Source organism: Muntiacus reevesi, chromosome 21 (genome assembly GCF_963930625.1).
Source record: "Muntiacus reevesi chromosome 21, mMunRee1.1, whole genome shotgun sequence".
NCBI classification, from domain to species: domain Eukaryota; kingdom Metazoa; phylum Chordata; class Mammalia; order Artiodactyla; family Cervidae; genus Muntiacus; species Muntiacus reevesi.
The window spans coordinates 21,013,657-21,038,512 of record NC_089269.1 but is presented as its reverse complement, the minus strand read 5'-3'; the positions used below and the strand labels follow the sequence as shown (position 1 = coordinate 21,038,512).

At 36.3% G+C, this 24,856-nt stretch overlaps 1 protein-coding gene across 1 annotated transcript in view; it reads left to right on the top strand.

The window, feature by feature from the left end:
- CADM2 (cell adhesion molecule 2) overlaps positions 1-24,856 on the top strand; it is a 368,057-nt gene that overhangs the window by 92,791 nt on the left and 250,410 nt on the right. The window contains exon 2 of the mRNA XM_065913660.1: positions 7,841-7,990. Within this exon, the coding sequence (XP_065769732.1) occupies positions 7,841-7,990 (150 nt within the window). The remainder of the gene's footprint in view (positions 1-7,840; positions 7,991-24,856) is intronic.

Genomic DNA, 24,856 nt, shown 5'->3' with positions numbered 1-24,856 from the left:
GTGACTAGTCTTGATATGTTATTTAGTTAAGTGGATCACCTACTCACAGTCACAGGGTAGGTCAATTGGTAATCATCCTATGTCTATTCCATAAGTGTTCTGGTCTGCTAAGAGTGTCCGGGAAAACCTATCATCATAGTCTGGAAAACAGAAAGGTGAAATTTCTGCAGGAAAATTCTTTGGTCAGGAACTGTAGGAGCCACTGTAAATCTGAAAGAGCCTTTTGTCATGAATCAGAAGCCAGCAAAGGACTAGGGCCAACCTTTGGGTACACAAGAGTTTCTGCTCCACGAGTTGGGAGCAGAATGGGTCTCTCACAATGGCCATAGTGGACACAGGATCTTGTCTACAGGATTGTATTTCTGAAGCTTCCAATTTGGCACTGCTACACTCTGATACCAGGATGAAAAAGCCCTTCCAACCTTTCCTGGCCTTCCAAGACCCACTGCCCGCCAGCTTTGGTTCTTCTCTGCATTGGTCTGGCAGTTGCAAAGGAACACAGGTCTCCAAAGTACTTCCTGTCTCCATGGAAACTGGCAGGCAGCATCAGACCGGTGGCCTTGTTCCATAGCGTCCGGGCAGAGAGGTGGCACAGAAGGCGGATACCAGGTGTTATTCCCTACAAGGCAAGCTGAATCTGAGAGAATGAAGTAGAGTCAAGGAAAAATAAATTATATGCAGTAGCCACGGAAAAGAACATACTTAAAGTATTTTTTAGACAAACCTACAAGTTGGAATGAAATGAGGGAAGAAATGACTAGAGAATTCTAAGTATTTGAAAGAACAGAGCAGCATTCCCAAAGTGGAAACATTTTGTGCTTAGTTATCAGTCTTAATTTTTCCTCTAATTTCCCTTCTCACATGATGGAGCATTCATCGTACTTCTCCTGAGAATTATAAGCCTACATTAATGACATTTGTGCTTTTCAGATCAATAGGCTTTAGTCTGCAATATATGTTTCAGTCCATACAACTACTGAGCTACAACTTTCATTTTAGAAGTTTATTTGTTTAGAATGCCTTCAGTAACTTAGTGGAAGTAATAGCATGCTGTGTGTGCATTTAGATATATTTTTAGACTCTAATTTAAGCAACAAGAATGATCTTGAACTTTCTAAAATGTAGGTTCTTTGTGTAAACACTCAGAACCAATTGATAGAACAAATGAGTGAGAGAAAGAAGCACAATGCTAAGAATAGTCGAGGGGAAGACCCTAAATAATAGTAGGCTATCTTTGTATTTCACTTAAAAATGAGTTACCTATTTCTATCTTTTCTTATTGAGGTTGATATTTAAGAACCTTTAACCTATTTTATATCTACTGGTCTATCTGGAATTTGGGCTTTTATAATCAAAATAAGGGAACGTAACATGAGACCTGTATTCTACATTTAAAATAGAGCTCTTGAGAAGATACAAAAATATTTTAAAACAAAGCAAAGCATTATGTATGCCATTTGATACAGATGCCAATACCTTGTAGAATTAAGTAAATTTTTAAAGAGTTGACAGTTTTTGCTATATATCAATGTATTCCAAAAGGAAGAATCAAAATATGTAGCATTTTTTAGTTCATGACAGGTTTGCACTTTTTTGTTGAAAAACTGTATCTTAAATGCTCTTCATATCTTGTTTTTGTTTCCATTCACCCTTTGAAATGTGATTCTTCTTTGGGAAAGTTTTGCTCATTTTCAGGAAGGAAAAATAATGAAGTACGCAGTTCCTGTTAAATAACCCACAAAATTTGATCATTTACCCTCAAAAATCATTGACTGTAACTCCCTCTCAGATGTGCAGGGCCTCAACCTCTGCCTGTCGGTCTAGATACATCTCAGGCGATTATTGCCCTTAGTAAGCAAGCACTCAGGCACAGTGTGCATTGATCCACTGCTGTGGTCCACATTTAATCTTTAGCACAAGAAAAGAGCTGGAGAAACCCACTGCTTTCACTCATCATCCATTCAAGAGATAACAAGGCTTGAATAGTGCCATTTATGATAGCAGAGTCATGCTTTGGCATCAGTGTTCAAGCATGCATCTTCACCTGTCTGCTCTCTTTCAGCAGTACTGCTGGCTTCAAAGATCTCTCTTCACTGTTATGCTTATTGCTTCTTTATGCTCATGGCACATCACAGCCTGGCTCCAAGGCTGAGGTGCCCATAATCTTAGAATTTGTCTCTTCGTGTTCTGTGTGACAGCGTGCTAGACTCTTGGTGGTCAGACAAGAAGGCATGCATGAAAGTAAAAGACAACTCTTCACTAACTGAGGTCAGCAGGAGTCAAGTTTCAGCACACTTGATTTTGAACTTGGTAATTCCTAATCTAGACAAAGAAAAGTTTGAACAAATCTTTCCCTAAGTATATGACAGGTGGACTATTTAAAGACAGGGTCAGGAGAGCTATCTTTTCAAAATATTGACTAATCATTCTTCATTAAGGTGTCTTTCACAGAAATAAATTAGAAAATTATTTATATATCATTACTGAAGGCTTCCTAAATGGTTTTCAACCACTGACATAGAGAGGAATAAATTCAATAATCTAAATAAAACTGTCAGTTCAATGGGGGGAAGGATAAATTAGGAGGTTTGTATTAATATATACACACTACTATATATAAAGTTGGTAATGGACAGGAATTTACTATATAGCACAAGGAACTCTACTTAATACTCTGTAATAACCTACATGGGAAAAGAATCTGGAAAATAATATATAAATATATATATACACATACACACACACACACACACACATACAAGATCTGGAGCTGACTGTGGCTCAGATCATCAGCTCCTTATAGCAAAATTCAGACTTAAACTAAAGAAAGTGGAAAAGCCACTAGGACATTTAGGTAAAACTTAAATCAAATCCGCAATGATTATACAGTGGAGGTGATGAATAGATTTAAGGGATTAGATCTGTTAAATCATGAGTGAAGAACTATGGACAGAGATTTGTAACACTGTTCAGGAGGCAGAGACCAAAACCATCCCAAAGAAAAAGAAATTCAAGAAGGTGCGGTTGTTGTCTTAGGAAGCTTTACTAATACCTGAGGAAAGAAGAACTGTGCAAAGCAAGGGAGAAAGGGAAACATAATCAACTGAATGCAGAGTTCCAGAGAATAGCAAGGAGCGAGAAGATGGCCATTCTTGATGAACAATGCAAAGAAATAGAGGAAAACAGCAGAAGGGAAAGATTAGAGATCTTTTCAAGAAAACTGGAGATATCAAAGGAAAATATCATGCAAAAATGGGCACAATAAAGGACAGAAGCAATAAAGACCTAACAGAAGCAGAAGAGATCAAAAGAGATGAAAAGAATACACAGATGAACTCCGCAAAAAAAGGTCTTAATGACCCAGATAACCATGATGATGTGGTCACTCACCTACAGCCAGACATCCTACAGTGTGAAGTCAAGTGGGCCTTAGGAAGCATTGCTGTCAATAAAACTAAGAGAGGTGATAGAATTCCACTGAGTTATTTAAAATCCTAAAAGATGATCCTGTGAAAGTGCTGCACTCAATATGTCAGCAAATTTGGAAAACCCAGCATTGGCCACAGGACTGGAAAAGGTCAATCTTCATCCATTTCCCATGAAGGGCGGTACTAAAGAATGTTAGACTACTGGACAATTGCACTCACTTCCCATGCTAGTAAGGTAATGTTCAAAATCCTTCAAGTTCAGCTTCAGGAGTACTTGAATTGAAAGCTTCCAGATGTTCCAGCTGGATTTAGAAAAGGCAGAGGAACCAGAGATCAAATTGCCAACATCAGATTATTGAAAAACCAAGAGAGCCAGAAAAACATCTGCTTTATTGACTATGCCAAAGCTTTTGACTGTGTGGATCACAACAAACTGGAAAACTGAAAGAGATGGGAATACCAGACCACCTGACCTGCCTCTTGAGAAACCTGTATGCAGGTCAGGAAGCAACAGTTAGAACTGGACATGGAACAACAGACTGGTTCCAAATAGGAAAAGGAGTACATCAAGGCTATATATTGTCACCCTGCTTATTTAACTTATATGCAGAGTACATCATGAGAAATGCTGGGCTGGAAGAAGCACAAGCTGGAATCAAGATTGCTGGGAGAAATATCAATAACCTCAGATATGCAGATGACACCACCCTTATGGCAGAAAGTGATGAGGAGCTAAAAGCCTCTTGATGAAAGTGAAAGAGGAGAGTGAAAAAATTGGCTCAAAGCTCAACATTCAGAAAATGAAGATCGTGGCATCAGCTCCCAACACTTCATGGCAAATAGATGGGGAAAAACAGTAGAAAGAGTATTTGACTTTATTTTGGGGGGCTCCAAAATCCCTGCAGATGGTGACTGCAGCCATGAAATTAAAAGATACTTGCTTCTTGGCAGAAAAGCTATGACCAACGTAGACAACTTATTAAGAAGCAGAGACATTTCTTTGCTAACAAATGTCTGCCTTGTCATAGCTATGGTTTTTCCAGTAGTCATGTATGGATGTGAGAGTTGGACTATAAAGAAAGCTGAGCACCAAAGAACTGATGCTTTTGAATTGTGGTGTTGGAGAAGACTCTTGAGAGTCCCTTAGACTCCAAGGAGATCCAACCAGACCATCCTAAAACAAATCAGTCCTGAATATTCATTGGAAGAACTGATGCTGAAGCAGAAACTCCAATGCAAAGAACTGACTCATTTGAAAAGACCCAGATGTTGGGAAAGATTGAAAGTGAGAGGAGAAGGGGACGGCAGAGAATGAGATGGTTAGATGGCAACACTGACTCAATGGACATGAGTTTGAGTAAACTCCAGGAGTTGGTGATGAACAGGGAGGCCTGGCATGCTACAGTCAGTGGGGTCGCAAAGAGTTGGACACAACTGAGCAACTGAACAGAATTGAACTGAACCATCTCATCCTCTGTCACCCCTTTCCCCTCTTGTCCTCTATCTTTTCAAGAATCAGGGTCTTTTCCAGTGAGTCCGCTCTTTGTATCAGATGGCCAAAGTATTTTGAAAAATACATTGAGGATGAATCCTTAGGCTGGTAGCACATTAATTTTTCCAAATGGGACAATTAGTAACGTCTGTAGAACGGCTGTCTGAGATTGAATTAAATGACAACCTGTGAACTATAAGGAAGGAGAGGATTAAAAGAGAAAAGTAGCAGCAAACTTGATGCTGTCTCCAGATTATAAACAGAAATAAAAGGCAGTATAAATCTTTGAGAAGTCTGGCTGTCTACAACTTTGGTTTTTGAATTGATTTTGGAAACCACATATCCTAAGGGTATTTAGGATTAGTAAATTCTCAACATGAGTTTGCTCCTTATTGGGGTAAACTAAATTATTTGACTTTAGGGATTTTAGGATGCAAGATTCCAGTGAACTGAAGTCCTAGTACTTTAAAGTCTGAACCCATGTGAGGAGAAGATGGAGAGGAGTCATTCTGATGGCATACTTGGAAGGATAAGGTATAGGTGTGCTAGAGTCTGCAGAGCCCCTCTCATGTAGAATCCCCTGATAAATATTAGTTTCTTTCTTCTATGGGTGGGTAAGAAAAGACTGAAATAATTATCAAATAATAATTTCTAAATAAGAAAGGATATTGAGAGGAAATTAACATTGACATCTTCCCTTGTTTGATTTGAAGATATAATTCAGCTAGGTATGAATTCAAGGGTTTTTTTTGCTGAAAGAATACTCTTTTCTTTTTCTTTCCTTTTTTTTCACTGTTATCTAACTATTAACTATTTAAACAAATAGTGATATGACCCAGCAGCCTTTGTGGAAAAATAAGAATAAAACGTTGAACTTTCAGAACAAACCCCAAATGGTTCATTGATTCCATTTCACCATGGAAAAAAAATCACTTAACCTCCCAGTGTCAGTTTACCCATCTGTGAAATGAGAAGGATAATATTTTCTTATGGGGATGTTTTGAAAATTATTTTGCAAATGTAGTGGATGAAATTGTTATAAGCATCACTGCTCTTTTTCCACTTGTTTGAAGAAGCAGACAGTATTATTTATGTACCAGTTGATAGTCAAATCATCATCTGGGATGAACTATGTATATTTATTAACAGTTGTGTGCTTTTTATTACTCAAAGGATCTCCTCCTCCTCTAGACTGCTCAGTTTATGCGTTATGTCAATAGCTGGGCACCTGAGCAAAGTATCTTAAAAACAATTTGAACTTCATATTTATGAGCTGCTAATCTGATATCTTTGGTAATTACTCCTTCCTTCTCTTTTAGCTCATGTTTTCTCTGATGCAGTTTTTCACCTCACCTCACTTCACAAGATTGATAGTTCTTCATGTTTCCCTGCTAGAGGTCACCTCTGAGCTGAAGGCAAAACACATCCCATTCTGGCTCCTGTTGACTTTCAAGTCAACTATCAAAGAATTTATTCCAGACATTGCCTAACCTCAATTTAAAAACTCCACCCTAAAGATTACAGGGAGATATCCTGGGGAGTTGCCATAGTGACTCAAAGAGGTTGGCATTGAGGAGACAAAGCTACTGATAGCAGACTTTTATACTTGATAGGCTTAATTATATAATGTGGTCATGAACTTCTGTGCTTGTGTCATTTAGGTCTGGAAAGAAATTTTCCCCTTCAGGCTCTTCTGTCTCTTACAGTGCCAATCAACAGGCTTCTTGGTAATAAGAACTTTTATGCCAGTAGCTCCAGTATAACCTCAAATGATGCTTGTAGCAATGACAGAATCATTACACAACTAAAGAAGAAAAGGAAAATATATTTCCTGGGTGCTATTAAGTTATCATAATATTCTTGCATATGCAAATTATCCTTGACTTAATGAACTACCCTGCTCACATAGTAGTATTTTAACCTGGCTTTAGAAAGTCATTTTTTAACCCATGTCATTAACTGTTTCCAGATGTGGCAGTGTTCATCTCCAGATCATCTTGCTGAAGTGAAATTTATATGTTTCTATGTGCATGAATTTTAACTATTAGAAGTGGCTTTTACTAAGAAATGTTATTACATGAGTTAATAATAAACAATAAATTAGTATGACACTTAGGAAGATAGAAAACTTGAATACATTCTAATACTATCCAAATTGCCAATGATCATTTACAGATATTTTTTCCTTGATTGCAAAAGGGATATATATTCATTGGAAAAGAAAAAAAAACATCAGAAAACTAAAGAAAGAAACAAAAAAGAATATTATGTCTATCTCCTGGGCTAGAGTAATCACTTTAAGATTTTGATGGATGCTTTATAAGATGAACACTTTTTGAAGAATGCTTACATTGTTTTCTCCAACACATTTTGTATTTCTAAAAATAGCTGTGTCTGCAAGAAAGCCTTGTGTAAGAGGATTCTTTTTTTAATTTTTTCTATCAGAAATTGAATCTAACAATCTAATATCCATATTTTATACACTTTATTCAGAATTATTAAACGTACAAGGAAAGTATTTAATGTATTTCTTCTGCTACTTTAAAGAGTTATATTCATCCAGAATTATTATCTTCAAAGATAGCCAGGTCTAGCACCATATAATTAATGCAAGGCCAAAGAAAATTAATGATAATCACATTACTATTTAAATATGCATCTTTATGTGTGCCTAGGAGGAGAAGAAGGTTTTCTGGAGCATATGAAGGAATGTAAAGAAGTCCTAATAGTATATCACACTGTTGTCCTCTAGTTAAAGGTTTTCAATTATCTTTGCCTTTTTTCCAACGTATAGTTTTGCTATTGTTGTTTGGTTGGTTTAAATTTTACTTGGAGTGAGAAGTTAAGTCCATGTAACTCTTGGAAACTTAATCATTTTATAAGTTTCATTTAATCAAGCTTTTCTTTAATCCCTTTTTAGGCAGCCAAGGGCAGTTTCCACTCACACAGAATGTAACGGTTGTTGAAGGCGGAACTGCAATTTTGACCTGCAGGGTTGATCAAAATGATAACACCTCCCTCCAGTGGTCAAATCCAGCTCAACAGACTCTGTACTTTGATGACAAGAAAGGTGAATATATTTTCTTTTAAATGTTTTAATCATATTCTAAAATATCCTAATTATAATGAATTTATTTTTCTGAGATGATTCAAATTATTCCTTTTGATTACCAAACTGCTGCTGCTTGTATTTAAACATGTTAAATATTAAATACTTTAGTTTGCAAGTCATAAACACTAAAGATAACCTATGTCAACTTTTTAATAAAATAAACAGTTCTAATTCTGTTTCAAAAATAGTTTTACCTCTTCTCCTAACAATTAATTTCTCTCCAGATACCACATGCCTTTGTTCTCTTTTAGATGCCTTTTGTATAGATTGAATATTTTTTTCCTCACTCCTGGCAATAGGATGTGTTATTTTTATTAACTTTGATTAAAATATTTAGAAGACACTATGTAACTTTGGAAAGTTTTTTGATTTTATTCTCATGAATTAAGTTTAAAACTAAGAATTGTAATGATATTACTCAATAATAAATTTAAGTTACTCCATATTTCTCAAATAAACTGAAATTAAGTCCACACTGAGTTGGACTTAACTGGGCTTTCTAATTGGGTGATAGATTTTGATTAAGTGTTTTTAGAGAACAAAATCATATTACATTTCATAATTCTAGCAAACAACTAAAAACATGTACTGAATGTCTAAGCAATTGTCCACTATTATAAGCACTGGGATAAAATTAGTTCAGGAACTGTAATGAAAATATGGATCTATTGCTTTAGATAAATTATATAGGATATAAATACCTATATTTACATCCTAAATATTCAACATCATCTTAATATCTTTATTCCTTATGTATATATGTGATACATAGTGACGTATCATAATGACGTATCATAGTGAGGTATCATGTGAAGTATGTATGTAATAATAGTGACGGAGAAGGCAATGACACCCCACTCCAGTACCCTTGCCTGGAAAATTCCACGGATGGAGGAGCCTGGTAGGCTGCGGTCCATGGGGTCGCTAAGAGTTAGACACGACTGAGCGACTGACTTCACTTTCCCTTTTCACTTTCATGCATTGGAGAAGGAAATGGCAACCCACTCCAGCGTTCTTGCCTGGAGAATCCCAGGGACGGAGGAGCCTGGTGGGCTGCCGTCTATGGGATCGCACAGAGTCGAACACGACTGAAGTGACTTAGCAGCGGCAGATAATAGTGAAATAATTTGGAATCGGATGCAATAACTGAAGTGTAGTCAAATTAGTTCAACAAATGTGCCCATTTCACCTAAAATATAAATTCACTATATTTTCTGCATTTCTATACTTTCCCTCTTAGATGTACTTTAAATTTAAAATCAAATACTCTATTTTAACCTTTAGTATATGAAGGATTGATTAAAAATCTAATTAATTAATTCAGCAAATATATTTTGAGAGTTTCTTTGCACAAGGTATGAGAGTTAGAGGACAGACAGATAAAATCCCTGCTGGTAGAGGATATACAGTCCAGTGCGGAAGCCAGACAATTAAACAAGCACATGAACAAAATATATTTTAGAGTACATTGACAGGAGACAAGTGTTCTCTTTCTCTCTCTCTAGATAGCTGGTTGGCTAAAATAGGTAATACATAAACATCTACAGAGAGAGGGAGAGAACAAGATTAATATTTAGAAATTGGCACAAGTGATTGTTGAAGCTGGCAAGTCTGAAATCTGCATGGTAGGACAGTTGGCTGGAGGCTCAGGGAAGAGTTGCATTGCAGTTCAGGTCTGAAGGCAGCCGAAAGAAAATTTCTTCAGGGAACCTCAGTTGTTTTTTTCTGTTTGTTTTATTTTACTCTGAAGGCCTTGTATTGATTGAATGAGGCCCACCTGCATTTTGCAGGGTGATGTGATTTACTCAAAGTCTACCAATTGCAATGTAATCTCATCTAAAAATACCTTCACAGCAATATCCAGACTGGTATTTGACCAAACATCTGGGTATTGTGACCTAATGAGTTGACACATAAACTTAACTATAGAAAGGGTTAGGAATGCTAGCATTTCTGTAGAACTTTAATATTTATAAAGGGTTTCTATTTTGCTGTCTGAAAGACAGAACAGTTATCACTAAGGATCATTTTGACAGAGGCATGTGGGAGGGAGGGGTTAAAGTCCTCACAGCTATGTGAGATTTAAAGACAGTATCATGACAAATATTGTGAGTTAAATATTGACTAGACTTAAAGCCAATAATGTGATTCCATACTTATGTTTTGATTTGAGTGTTTGATGTGTAATCATTCATATTTAACAGAGACTTCCAGTCACAGAGACTTTTTTATTTTTTTTATTTTTTAGTATTAAGGGATATCTTTAAATGTCTGGAAATGTATTTTAAAACATCTATTTGCTAAACAGTCAATACAGCAAGAATAATACAATTTGAATCCTTATTATTATTATTGATTAGTTAATTATTCTAAGATGTTTGTATTCCACTGTGAGAAATTTTAATCCTGCTTTATGAGACTGTAAAGGGACTTTTTCTTACAACTTGGGAAATAGCTAAGGAATCTCTAATTTGATATTTTTAAGCCTTTTAAAAAATATGTCAATCAAGAATTAACAGTTAATTTTATGGATTAATTAACTTTTAAAATGTCACAAGTATAATCCACATAGTTTAGTTTATACTTCAGCTATATTCAATGAAAATAAAAGCTGTATAAATAGAAAATAAAACTTAAAGATTTCTCTTGATTTCATTTTTTCTAGCAAAAATATATTTAAGTTTTATCATTCTAATATCATCTAAGTTTTATGGTTTGATCATAAATTCCTAGTGCTTTGTGAATGGAAAAGGCACATCTATATACACATGAAAAGAAAGTTCTAGTGTTTACTTCAATCCTTCACGGTGGTGTTTAAAGGAATTTGTTGTTGTTTTAAATCAAGTGATCTATATTTCTTTCCAGAATGAAGTTCTATTAGTTAAAAATTCAAATACTTAAGTAACCAGACATATACAAATGTTTAACAACATCTTTGTGCTCCTAGCAGTAATTGATTACAAGTATTTGTAAATAAATATTTCAGACATATGTGCCCAAATATAAAAAGACTCCAGTTTTAATGAAACCTCTCATTTGCTCAATGATATAACACAAAAGAAGATGTTTTGGGAGACAAGAGACTGTTAGGGGTGCTCATGGAACAATTAAACATATAGTTACACTATTTATCAATTTGATTATGTGTACATATTTTAACTGGACTTTCCTCATGGCTCAATGGTAAAGAATCACCTGCCAGTGCAGAAGATGCAGATTGGTGCCTGGGTCGGAAAATTTCTCTGGAGAAGAAAATGGCAATCCACTCCAGTATTCTTGCCTGGGAAATCTCATGGACAGAGGAGCCTGGCAGATTATACAGTCCATGGGGTCATAAAAGAATCAGACACAACTTAATGACTAAACAACAACAATAACATATTTAAACTAGTATAAAAATATATTAATTTAGCAATATTGCTTTTTTACACCCCTGCATTTAATGAAATAATCTTGCTTAGCAGTACTTTTTAAAAAGTATAATATACTGTCAATGAGAAATGTTTCAATCAACTGAATTTTTATAACAGTAGGACAGTTTTTTGTCGTGCATTCATCCTGCAGGATTATAATAATGATTTCCACTATGTAACAACTTATTGTACTGCTCCTTAAGATCTTTAAGAGTCATGTTTAGAGTGACATCTACAATTGAGAGGTCAAATCCTCAGGCACAGAACCAAAATCTATATGAAATGTCATTGCCTCCTCTTTTAGTGATTCTATAAAATATTTTCTATAGATTATCTAAAATAAGCATTGATTCAGAGTATTTCACGTTAATGCAACTTTCCTGTGGAAAATAGAGAACAACTTGTAATACAAGATTTGCAAAGACTTTGTTTCCAGGAAGTTCCATTTTTTTCAGAAGGATAGTCCTGGTGATAAAAACCCATCATGTTATATCTGGGATATTTAGATATATTCCTATATCTTTACGCTGCTACAAAATACACCTGATCATATGAATTGTTGAAGTATTCTTATTTTTCTTTTATATTTGCTTAACAAATTAGATTTATGCTGAAAAAAGCCTCTGTGTGTACATTTATGTATGTGTATATGTGTGTAGTATAATAGGTTTCTATTTATATTATTAGACTTTCTCTATTTCTGTTGTGGGTCTACCATTAGTTGCAACAGAATAGCAGAAAATATTGAATAAAGCAACCTTTCATGAATGACAAACTAACATGCCCATTCCTTCACAATTCCTTGATTTGGTTCCTCGTGATATTGTAGTGGAAGGGATTCTTGATAGTGATGTCCCTCAAATGCAAGGGTTTGAAAATAAAAGTGTTTTTTGAAGATTTCATATCACAATTTCCACATACTGTCTTTTTGTCTGCAGACAAATGTGCTAAATTTTGCCAGAGTCAAAGTGTAGAAGTTAGACATGGGTTAGCGTGACTAGAGTAACCCATATGTCTTGTGCAAGTGACAACTGCTCAAGAGAACAATAGAGAAAATGAAAGGGTCATCTGTGTCACTGATTGCACCAGCTTCTACAGGTGGCTGCCACTGTTAATGGCTTTATCCATAGTTCTGTTCTTATTTCTGTCTCATATTTTGTTGACAGTTCTTAGGAGCCTTCCAAACAGAGCCTTTCAGGCATATGCAGTATCACAGAGTTTTCATTGTGTCTCGAATGATTATAAAATACAGATGAGGTTGAGAGGCATTAGAGTTTAGCAAGTCAGTTCTCACCAGAGTTCTGTATCCCTGACCTTTAATTTCTGTACTGACATGGGGTAATGAGAAGGAAGGAGGAAAGGGACAGAGGGAGGGAAAGAGGAAGGGAGGAAGTGGGCAAGTTAGTCAGAACAACCACACACGTGCTTCTCATTGATATTGCTGTTGCCACTATAAGACCTTCTTATAGTCATTCTGAGTAGCATTCTGAGTAGCATTTCCTGCTACACAGGTCTCTGACCCTTCTGGCTGCGGGGTTTGAACAAGGATCTCAAGACAGTGACCCATTGGTTCAATTAAAACTAGAAAACCCTTCGTTGTTTACTCGGAATTATTAGCTGAAGAAAAGCATGCTGTGAGTGGGCAGTTGATGATCTGCTAAAAGAGAATTAAGCTGAACTCCTTTTCTTGGTTTTTCTCAAGGTGGGTGAATGTGAATATTCAGGATTTTCTTCACAAGGGAGATAAATGTCTAGGGGTAATTAGCTAAAGTGAAGCTAATGTTATAATATATCTTATTCAGGTAAAATAAAGAGGGCAGTGATCTCAGACTTCTGCTACCTTGAGAATATTTATTTTATGATATGTAAGAATTTCATTTATAACTGGAGAAATTGAGTCAAACATTCAAGGAAAATTTGTCCACAGACATTCTGTTAATGAGTGGTAATGAAGGAATTTGAATCCAGGTGTAGCCTATGTTAGTTTTAACTAGAATGCCCCTGAGAACAAAGGTATCCCAGCACCAGGTCACTTTAAGTATAACCCAAGTGGCTTCTGCCATTGATCTTAGCAGCTGCCTTCTAGTTAAGAAAAGCAGTTACTCTCAACTGTTGAAGATGTACATATGGCAAGGCTGAGGGATGCAGTATAGTCAGCACTGCCCAATAGGACTCTCCGCAATGATGGCAGTGTTCTATATCTGTACAGAACAATTCTGTAGCCAGTGTCATGTGTGGACACTTGTTAATTTTAAAATAATTAAAATTTTGTGTTTTTAGTCACACTAGCTCTATTTCAAGTACTGAAAAACCATGTGTATTTACTATTTTGGAAGGTACAGTTCTAGAAAATGATTCACTCTTTAGATGCCAAAATAGATCTTGCCCAAGTCCAGTCTTGGCTGCAGAATATGCATTTTTCAACTGAGAAAACCCCAAGTCATCATAAAAATGTATCAAATATTAAGTAAATGAAATTTTGCTGTTTAAATTGCACATATTTAACGGGGACATTAAAATAAAAGAGATGGGAATGCAGACCACCTGACTTGCCTCTTGAGAAACCTATATACAGGTCAGGAAGCAACAGTTAGAATTGGACATGGAACAACAGGCTGGTTCCAAATAGGAAAAGGAGTCCATCAAGGCTGTATATTGTTACTCTGCTTATTTAACTTACATGCAGAGGACATCATGAGAAATGTTAGCTGGATGAAGCACAAGCTGGAATCAAGATTGCTGTGAGAAATATCAATAACCTCAGATATGCAGATGACACCAATCTTATAGCAGAAAGTGAAGAAGAACTAAAGAGCCTCTTGATGAAAGCGAAAGATGAGAGTGAAAAAGTTGGCTTAAAGCTCAATATTCAGAAAATTATGGAGAAGGCAATGGCACCCCACTCCAGTACTCTTGCCTGGAAAATCCCATGGGCTGAGGAGTCTAGTAGGATGCAGTCCATGGGGTTGCTAAGAGTCGGACATGACTGAGTGACTTCACTTTCACTTTTCATTTTCATGCATCAGAGAAGGAAATGGCAACCCACTCCAGTATTCTTGCCTGGAGCATTCCAAGGATAGGGGAGCCAGGTTGCCTTCCATCTATGAGGTTGCACAGAGTTGGACATGACTGAAGCGACTTAGCAGCAGCAGCAGCAGCAGCAGCAGAAAACTAAGATCATGGCATCTGGTCCCATCACTTCATGGCAAGTAGATGGGAAAACAGTGGAGACAGTAGCTGACTTTATTTTTGGGGGCTCCAAAATCACTGCAGATGGTGATTGCAGCCATGAAATTAAAAGATGCTTACTCCTTAAAAGGAAAGTTGTGACCAACCTAGACAGAATATTAAAAAGCAGAGACATTACTTTGTCAACAAAGGTCCGTCTAGTCAAGGCTATGGTTCTTCCAGTCGTCACGTATGGATGTAAGAGTTGGACTATGAAGTGGGTGAGGTGCAGAAGAATTGATGCTTCTGAACTGTGGTGTTGGAGAAGACTCTTGAGAGTCCCTTGGACTGCAAGGAGATTCAACCAGTCCATCCTAAGGAAAATCGGTCCTGGGTGTTCGTTGGAAGGACTAATGTTAAAGCTGAAAGTCCAGTATTTTGGCCACCTGATGCAAAGAGCAGACTCATTTGAAAAGACCCTGATGTTGGGAAGGATTGAAGGCAGGAGGAGAAGGGGACGACAGAGGACGAGATGGTTCGATGGCATCACCAACTCAATGGACATGAGTTTGGGTGAACTGCGGGAGTTGGTGATGGACAGGGAGGCCTGGCCAGCTGCGGTTCATAGGGTCGCAAAGAGTCAGACATGACTGAGCGACTGAGCTGAACTGAACAGGGACATTGTAGCGCGGGAGACAGGGATCAGATCTGACTTCTAATTCTGCTTCTGACCCCCACCAGCAGAGGAATAAGAGGGGTTTGTCAGCACCGCCAAGGAATTAGATGTACTGGTCTTTGGATCAGAACTGCATCTTTAATAGTTTCTCCAACTACTTTGCACCTGAAAACCAGAAATCGTTAACCTATGAAGTAGATATTTAATTACAATTATATTTCATTTCTGCATAGTTTTTATATGATGATTTTTTTTCCCATAACACTTAAGAGCCTGCACATTTAAATAAAAATAAAAATCAAGAGGAAAATACATAGGTTCTTATGGGTCAGAGGGGCTTAGATCAAATGTTGTTCCATATTCTGGCCCTTGTCTCTTTCTTTCTACACAAAGTTTACTGTTATAAGCAGTATGTAAGCATTTGGAATAGAGTGAGTATAAGGAGGTAGAAGGTCTTTCCCTGGTAGCTTAGCTGATCAAGAATTTACCTGCAATGCAGGAGACCCCAGTTCGATTCCTGGGTTGGGAAGATCCCCTGGAGAAGGGATAGGCTGCCCACTGCAGTATTCTTGGGCTTCTCTGGTAACTTTGATGGTAAAGAATCCGCCTTCAATGGGGGAGAACTGGATTCAGTCCCTGGGCTTGGAAGATACCCTGGAGGAGGGCAAGGCAACCCACTCCGTGTTCTTGCCTGGAGAATCCCCATGGACCAAGGTGCCTGGTGGGCCTCAGTCCATGGAGTTGCAAAGAGTCAGAAACGACTGAGCGACTAAGCATATCACAGGGAGAGAGGGAGAGTAGCGAGCTGAGTTCACTGAAACATCACATTAATGCTCTGTGATATTTGGGAATAGAAATACAAAAAATCAATTAGATCATTGTGTCTGTTTCTCTGCAGGTGTGGAAAAAAGCAATTGAAGTAGTACAATCTGATCACTTAATGTTCAGGAAAGAACACTTCAATTCCATTTTATTATTGACAGAAAATACCTTGTACAAACATCTCCAGGAGCGCATAGTATATGCATTTAACAGACATATCTCTGTGTGCTTGTATGTGTTTTTATATAAAAATGTAAAATGCATAACTTTTTGTGATATTTATTTTTATAGTAGTTTTGCTTTTTTTTAATTATACTTCAATGATTCTCAAAAATATCTTGAAGGAAATTTTATTCCTGAATGAGTGAAAATAAATTTTTTAAGGGGATAGCCAAAAAAATATGCTGGTGTTAATTTTCTAATTATTCTGCTGATAATTTTACATTAATATTGGGGATGATGGGAGAGGAGGAACATGAATAAGATATCCTAGAACAAGCAGTAATAAAGAGAATAAAATGAGATGAACCTAAAATAATGATTCAAGTTCTCCTGGCTCCATGCCAACCAGTACCATCTGAGTGGCTTTCCCCACAACTAGTTTCAATCAATATGACAGCCTTGAAAATAGCAAATATTAACTCTGTAAAGCAGATATTTAAGTGGTAAGTTTTACCCTTCCTTTTGCTTTCATAAAGAAAATCAAATATGATGTATAAGTTACAGTAAAGACATGAAATCAGTGATGACAACTTACAGTTGCACAAGGTAATTTTTAAATAACTTCAGCATAGTTAGCTTTTCTTCTTGGATCTACAATGACCTATATGGTCGATATTCCCATTTTGTATATGAAGAAACTGAGGTTTGCAGATTTAAATGACTCTAGTAGTAAGCAACAAAATGATGATGAGACATGAACTTTTTTTAAGAGAAGCCTAATTCACTTCATGATGTATCATTCTATGAGGACCTCACTTTATTGCTTTTTGAATTTTATCATTTTTTACTTTTCTTATGGAAATTATCACTTCTTTTAGGTCTTTACTCCAAAGTCATCATCTCAATGATAGATCTGAACACATCTCATAGTTATTCATTTTCTTTGTATTAGCAGATATGCTTCAAATGCATCTATATTAAATTAGTAGGAATCCGGTTCCCACTAGGAAATAAATGATACACTTGAGTTAATGAAGTATGGAACATACTGTTTACAGATGTGCAGCCATAATTAAGGAAACTCATCAAGATGATACAGCACCCAGGAACTAACAACATTGGGAAATCATCCTACCCGTGGGTCTGAAAGGGCGACAGAGAGAACTAAAGCTAAGTTTTGAAAAGAAGGCTTCTGGTTAGAAGCTGAGACTGTTTAGGAAGGAGAGATGTGTGGGAATACATAAACTGACTTTTCTTTCCTTCTACCCTTTGGTCTAACTTCCATGGGCTGAGCCCAATTGGAAAACACAGGGCAAGGAATCCTAGGTAGTTTAGTTTCCCAGAGCAAAGAGCAGAATAGGTAATGGATCTGAAATGATAAGCAGAAAGTAGCCAGCACAATTTACCAAATATAAATAGATATTTCTCCCTCTCCAATTTTCAGTAAAGATAATTTCCTTCAAAAACATGTGCCACTCTATGTTCACAAGTACTTTCCAGTGAGTTGCTTCTTTTTGAGAGAAATAAGTTGCAACAATGCAGTACCCTTGCAAAACACATTACTTTTTTCAATGCTATATTCCTCAGGTTTATCATATGTGTTAAAGTGTATGCTATGAGATTTTTTAAAAAAATAACTTGCTTTCACTTAATCTACTATTAATAAAGCCATCACTATAAATTCTCACTAAGCATAAGCAAATTTTCAGTTGTATATTAAATGATTACTATCTTCATCTCTCTATACTAAAGTCTCAAAAGTGTTAAGAAAAACATAGAGATAATCATGTACACTATCAGTTCAGTTTAGTCACTCAGTCGTGTCTGACTCTTTGCCACCCCATGAACCGCAGCACGCCAGGCCTCCCTGTCCATCACCAACTCCTGCAGTTCACCCAAACTCATGTCCATTGAGTTGGTGATGCCATCCAACCATCTCATCCTCTGTCGTCCCCTTCTCCTCCTGCCCTCAATCTTTTGCAGCATCAGGGTCTTTTCAAATGAGTCAGCTCTTCACATCAGGTAGCCAAAATATTGGAGTTTCAGCTTCAACATCAGTCCTTCCAGTGAATACCCAGGACTGATATCCTTTAGGATTGACTAGTTGGATCTCCTGGCAACTGTACACTATAAATTGTATTCATTTTGTGATATTTGTATCAAGATTTTTGATATTCAAAGCCACAAGTATGTGTCTGAAAGTGTTCAGCAAATTTTAATTTGAGCATTTTAGAATTCTGTATAATTTTCATACTTATTATTACGTATTAGATAAATTAGGTTCCACTAATATTGCTAATTTTTACAGTACTTTTGTTTTTGACCATCTTCACAGCTTGTGGAGCTTAATTCCTAGGTCAGGGATTGAATCCACACCTTCAGTAGTGAAAGCACAGAGTTCTAACCACTGGACAGTCAGGGAATTCCCTGTAATGATTTTATTTTAAAATAAAGAAAAATTCACTGCAAATAAATCAAGTGCCTCTGTGAAAATAAGCAAATTCCTAAATTAAGTCCTTTGAGTTATTGCACATTGCTGTTCATTTTTTTTTAGCAAAACCTCATAAAAATGAAACTATTTCCTACCTTTTTCTGTATTTTCCAAGTCTCCTGTAAATGTGTTATCATAGTTTCATAATTTAGAAAATGTAAATTAAAAAAACTCATAAAGAAAAAATTTATTTCTACAACACTGAACTATTTTATTCTACTTTCTGATGATTAACTTGTGTATTTATTTCATCTTTCATTCAGTAAATATTTGCTGACTATCTACTGTAGGTACTGTACTAGGTGGTTTGTAGTTATTGTAGCTCATTGATTTTTGAGGAGTTTATTCTATGTTGAACAGAGTTACTTGAAAGATACCTTGCCCTGTTTAAAATTTGATATCCTTTAACTGCTAATCATGTATGCTTCTCAGAACATATTATACACACACACACACACACACACACACACACACACACACATATATGTAAGCCTTGGTAAGACATACAGAGTCAGCATATAGTCAGCAAACCATCTGGGGAATACCACTTTTTACATCATGGCAGTAGAAGTGGGATGATGCCTAGAGCTAGAGCTAGACTGGTTTGATGGTCATCACCATTGTGCCATCTGTTTCCATCTCCCAAAACACTTTATAAAATGCAAACAATGACCAACCACTTTCTGGGTAATTGCCTTGATGTCTTTTGTGAAGCTTCAGACCCTCAGTTTTGGGAATCAATAGTCATTAAAGAAAGAAGCCTTCGAGGTAAATGCTCTTAGTAGGTAAATATCTAAGCATGTGCTGGGCTGTGTGCTTAGTCATTCAGTTGTGTCCGACTGTTTATGATCCCATGGATCGCCCACCAAGCTTATATTTAAAAAAGATTTCCAAGTCACAATTTCAGTTCTATTCTGTGAATATTAGTAAAATAGTGCTGTGTCCCAGGAATTATGTTGGCCTCTAGGACTAGTAAAATACCTAAAACATGGATATTGCCCTTGAGGAACAAGTTGTTATATATCATCCATACATTGGAGTGGTGGAGTATACAGAGGAAAAGTAAGGGCTTCCGTGGTGTTTCAGAGAGTAAAGAATCCACTCGAAGTGCAGGAAACCTGGCTTCGATCCCTGGGTTGGGAAGATTTCCTGTAGGAGGGCATGGCAACTCACTCTAGTATTTTTTTTTTTTTTTGAAGTCTTTATAGACTCTTTTTTTTTCCCCCATTTATTTTTATTAGTTGGAAGCTAATTAGTTTACAATATTGTAGTGGTTTTTGTCATAAATTGACATGAATCAGCCATGGATTTACATGTGTTCCCCATCCTGATCCCCCTCCCACCTCCCTCTCCACCTGATCCCTCTGGGTCTTCCCAGTGCACCAGGCCCGAGCACTTGTCTCATGCATCCAACCTGGGCTGGTGATCTGTTTCACCCTTGATAATACACATGTTTCAATGCTGTTCTATCAAAACATCCCATCCTCGCCTTCTCCCACAGAGTCCAAAAGTCTGTTCTGTACTTCTGTGTCTCTTTTTGTTTTGCATATAGGGTTATCGTTACCATCTTTCTAAATTCCATATATATGTGTTAGTATACTGTAATGTTCTTTATCTTTCTGGCTTACTTCACTCTGTATAATGGGCTCCAGTTTCATCCATCTCATTAGAACTGATTCAAATGAATTCTTTTTAATGGCTGAGTAATATTCCATGGTGTATATGTACCATAGCTTCCTTATCCATTCGTCTGCGGATGGGCATCCAGGTTGCTTCCATGTCCTGGCTATTATAGACAGTGTTGCAATCCCACTGCTGGGCATACACACTGAGGAAACCAGATCTGAAAGAGACACGTGCACCCCAATGTTCATCGCAGCACTGTTCACTCTAGTATTTTTGCCTGAAGAATCCCCCTGGACAGAGGAGCCTGGCGGGCTACAGTCCATGGTGTTGCAAAGAGTCAGACACAACTGACAGACTACACACAGCACACCAAAACAAGCTGTCATATGTCATCTATATATTTGATCCGTGGAGTATATAGAGGAAGAGTGCTAGGTAAAGCGTTTGAGAGATAGGCAAATGTGATTCTACTTGTTGCATAATAAGCCTCATTGTAGAGGATACAACATGCCCAAATAACTGATAAAAATACCATTAAAAAACTTGACTTGAAAATACATATGATTAAAAACATACTTTTTTGATAAAATTATTTTTTAAAGAAACAACTGTAAATAAACTGGAAATATTATGTGCTATTTGTCTAATTTAAGAAGTAACAATGTACTGTGCATGGACCTGATTTCCTAGTGACATATTGATATGATCTCTATGTTAAATAGCTTTTTTTTATCAGGATTAGCACAGAGACCATGGAGAATTTAAGATATTTGTAAGTTTCAAAATAGCATTAGCATTATAGCTCCTTAGTAAGTATAAGAAAATCTGAACAGGATCAAAAATAATGTCTGTAATGTATATGTTTAATTCTATTTATGACTACATAATTTTTATTCTTACCAATATAATTCTATTTTAAATAAAATGTAGTGTTTAAAGCTTAACTATTTAACATTTTAGTACATTTTCTCCTCTTGTATTTTTTAAAATATTTTACATCAGATTTTGAAAGAGTCATACCATTCTATGATAAATCTACATTGCTGAAATAGTGTTATTTTTTTGAATTGAGGCTGATGAAAACTTAGTCCTAGAAGTGACATAAACATTATTCTACTCCAAAACTTAGAGTTAACTGCATTACTCTGTTCTAATTTTAAGTTCCTAGGAGAGAGAAATTAATTGGTTTAGCTTATCCTATATTCTTCTACTGTGCTTTAAGGTATAACCAGGGGTGTGTGGCCAGTGAGCCCAGGAATCACAATAATTTATATCCTCTACATTCAATGACAGGCCCACTCAATAGGTTCAATATATAGAATCTATGCAGAATTCTTTTGTCTTAATAGCAGATTTATATGAAAATAATTGCAGCTTAAGGTAAATAATTAATTAAAAAAAAAAACTCATTTCAATATTATTACTTGGATTTTCCTATAAGTGCAGTCTCTTTTTAATCCCAAGGATCTTTTTTTGGAAGTAATTTGCAAGTGTTGGTGTAAGTACCAAAAAGTAGAAGTAAAAACACACAGTATTTCATTAATGGTGAAAAAGTGAAAGCATTAGTCACTCAATCATATTCAACTCTTTGCAACTCCATGGACTGTAGCCCACCAGGCTCCTCTGTCCATGGAATTCTCCAGGAAGAATACTGAAGTGGGTAGCCACTCCCTTCTCCCGGAGATCTTCCTAAATGCAGGAATCAAATGTGGGTCTCCTATATTGATAGTAATGCTAATTAAAATTCTATTAAATTATGAATTTATTGTGGTTAAAAAGTTACTGAGTATGATCTTTTCAATTTATTCACTTGTTTTTTTTCAACTATTTTAGTTATTTCCTATATTTATAAATACTGAATATTTCTCCTGCTCCATGACTCTCCAGGTAACATTTTTCTGCTATTCAAACAAAATAATACAATTTAGAAATACTTCTTCCTGAATAAATATTTTTAATATATTGTTTGCATTGTGTGAATATGAAGAGTTATAAATTAGAGTACTCTACTTTCCTTAATTTATTATTTTTTAGTCTCAGCAGGCTCTTGTAAGTGATCCTTGGAAACAGCAGTAGATGAACCTTTTGCAGCTCTGTGAAATGTAGGAGGCAGTTTTATTTTAGTACTGAGGTGTGGGTGATTGTAAGAATTAAGTCTTCTGGTTTTACAACTATTTATATTGAGGCTGGTAGGTAGACTCAAGTACAAATGGAAAATGGGGGTGAGGAATGCTGACTGGTGTGCACATTCTACAATATTCACTTTTACATGTTAGAAAGAATGGTTGTACTTTAGAAAGAATGATAGTAGTGTGAATATAGGTGTTATATATTATGCTTGGATTTTGAAACTTTCTTATACACACAGCCCACCTTGTCTTTTAATGCTGAAAATTGTACAGTATGAGATTGAATGGGCTACTTTCTAAATTATAAATTATGATAAAAAAAATCTTCTAGGAACCAGAATTATGTTCTCCTATGGAGATGATAATTGGTTATTAGTCGTGCATTTCTTTGTAACTTAAAATCTTACCTCACAAACATCTACAAACATTATAGATGGATTGGATGCTTGAGGTTTACATGCCTGGAAGTCAGGGCAGCTGCATTTGGATTCTAGTTTCATTATGGATTTGTATGTGATCTTGAAACAACCTTGAGAAAATACATAAACCAATCTTGGTTCCAGCTCGTAGGTCTCTTGAGGCCAATGAGTTGTGAGGGGCCACCTGCTTCTCTGCCCAGTTGTAATGGCAGAAACTCTTTTCAGAGGTTTTCTTTGTGTGTATTTGTGTGTGGTTTGAGATGTTTGAAAATCGATGCTGCAACATCGAACAAAATAAAAAGCCAAACAGAAGTCTGCCAAATGTCATAAGTACTTTCTATCTAACAGGAAATTGAGATCTTAAATACTACCTTCAGATTGAAAGTGACAGTGAATGGGTAAATACCTGAAGCAGGTCTTTTAGTTATTGAGACATAAAGCAGAGACCCTGTATTTGAATGGTAATATTTAGCTTCACCATTTCCTAGGTGCTGTAACTATGTTGAAGGTGAAATGCAATGAAGGTTTCTAATATGAAGGCTGCGTCATTACCCTCAGGGCTTTGGGGAAAAGACTTCAAGTAAGGATGAGAGAATGTAGGATAAAAAAGAGTTCTCTCCCTGCCCTTCTTGGCTCACTTCTGTTATTTTTTTAGTTGATTTACAATGTTATATTAGTTTCAGATGTACAGCATAGTGATTGAGTATTTTTATAGATTAACCTTCATTTAAAGTTATAAAATATTGGCTATTTTCCCTGTACTGTACAATATATCCTAGTAGCTTACTTATTTGCATATATATTTTCTCCACACCTTCTCAAAAGCTTTTTATTTAATATATGACTATAGTCAATTAACAATGATGTGATAGTTTCAGCTGGACATCAAAGGGACTCAGCCATACACATACATGCATCCATTCCCCCACAAACTCCCATTCCATTCAGGCTGCCAAATAATAGCAAGCAGAGTTCCCTGTGTAACTTATCTACCTTACACATAATAGTTTGTGTCTCTGCCTCACTTGTTTTTCTGTTGAGTGTGAGCTCTTATGGGGTGAGATTTTCATAAAGAGCTGAAAAGGCTATTTCACCTGCGGAGCTGCTACTGAGTCCACGTGACCAAGAGCGGCATGGAACTAGCGTGAAAACCGGTTCTTGTGCCCCAAACCTGGCTGCTACTTGAACTGATGTCTTTGCCTCCTTTTATACACTGATTGGTTTTCTAGCAAATAAAAATGTGCGTTTCTATTTTGTTTATTACCTCCTTACTAGTTCTAATAGTGGTTTGAACTTCTTTGGGGGTTTCTCATTATAGTAGCCTGTATTGTCTACAAATAACTGCTTCTGGCTTTCCAATAGCTACAGCTCTACTTTTGTTTCCTGCCTTAGCATATCAGATATAGTATGCATCCTTTTAAAATTAGAGAAATAAGAGAAAAAAATCAGTACTTTTCAGTAAGCCAGAAAGATAAAGAACATTACAGCATACTAACACATATATATGGAATTTAGAAAGATGGTAACAATAACCCTATATGCAAAACAGAAAAAGAGACACAGAAGTATAGAACAGACTTTTGAACTCTGTGGGAGAAGGTGAGGGAGGGATGTTTTGAAAGAACAGCATGTGTATTATCTATGGTGAATCAGATCACTAGCCCAGGTGGGATGCATGAGACGAGTGCTCGGGCCTGGTGCACTGGGAGGACCCTGAGGAGTCGGGTGGAGAGGGAGGTGGGAGGGGGGATCGGGATGGGGAATACGTGTAACTATATGGCTGATTCATGTCAATGTATGACAAAACCCACAGAAATGTTGTGAAATAATTAGCCTCCAACTAATAAAAAAAATTTTTTTTAATAAAATAAAGTAAAATAAAATTAGAGAAATAAGAGAAAAAAATCAATACTTTTTG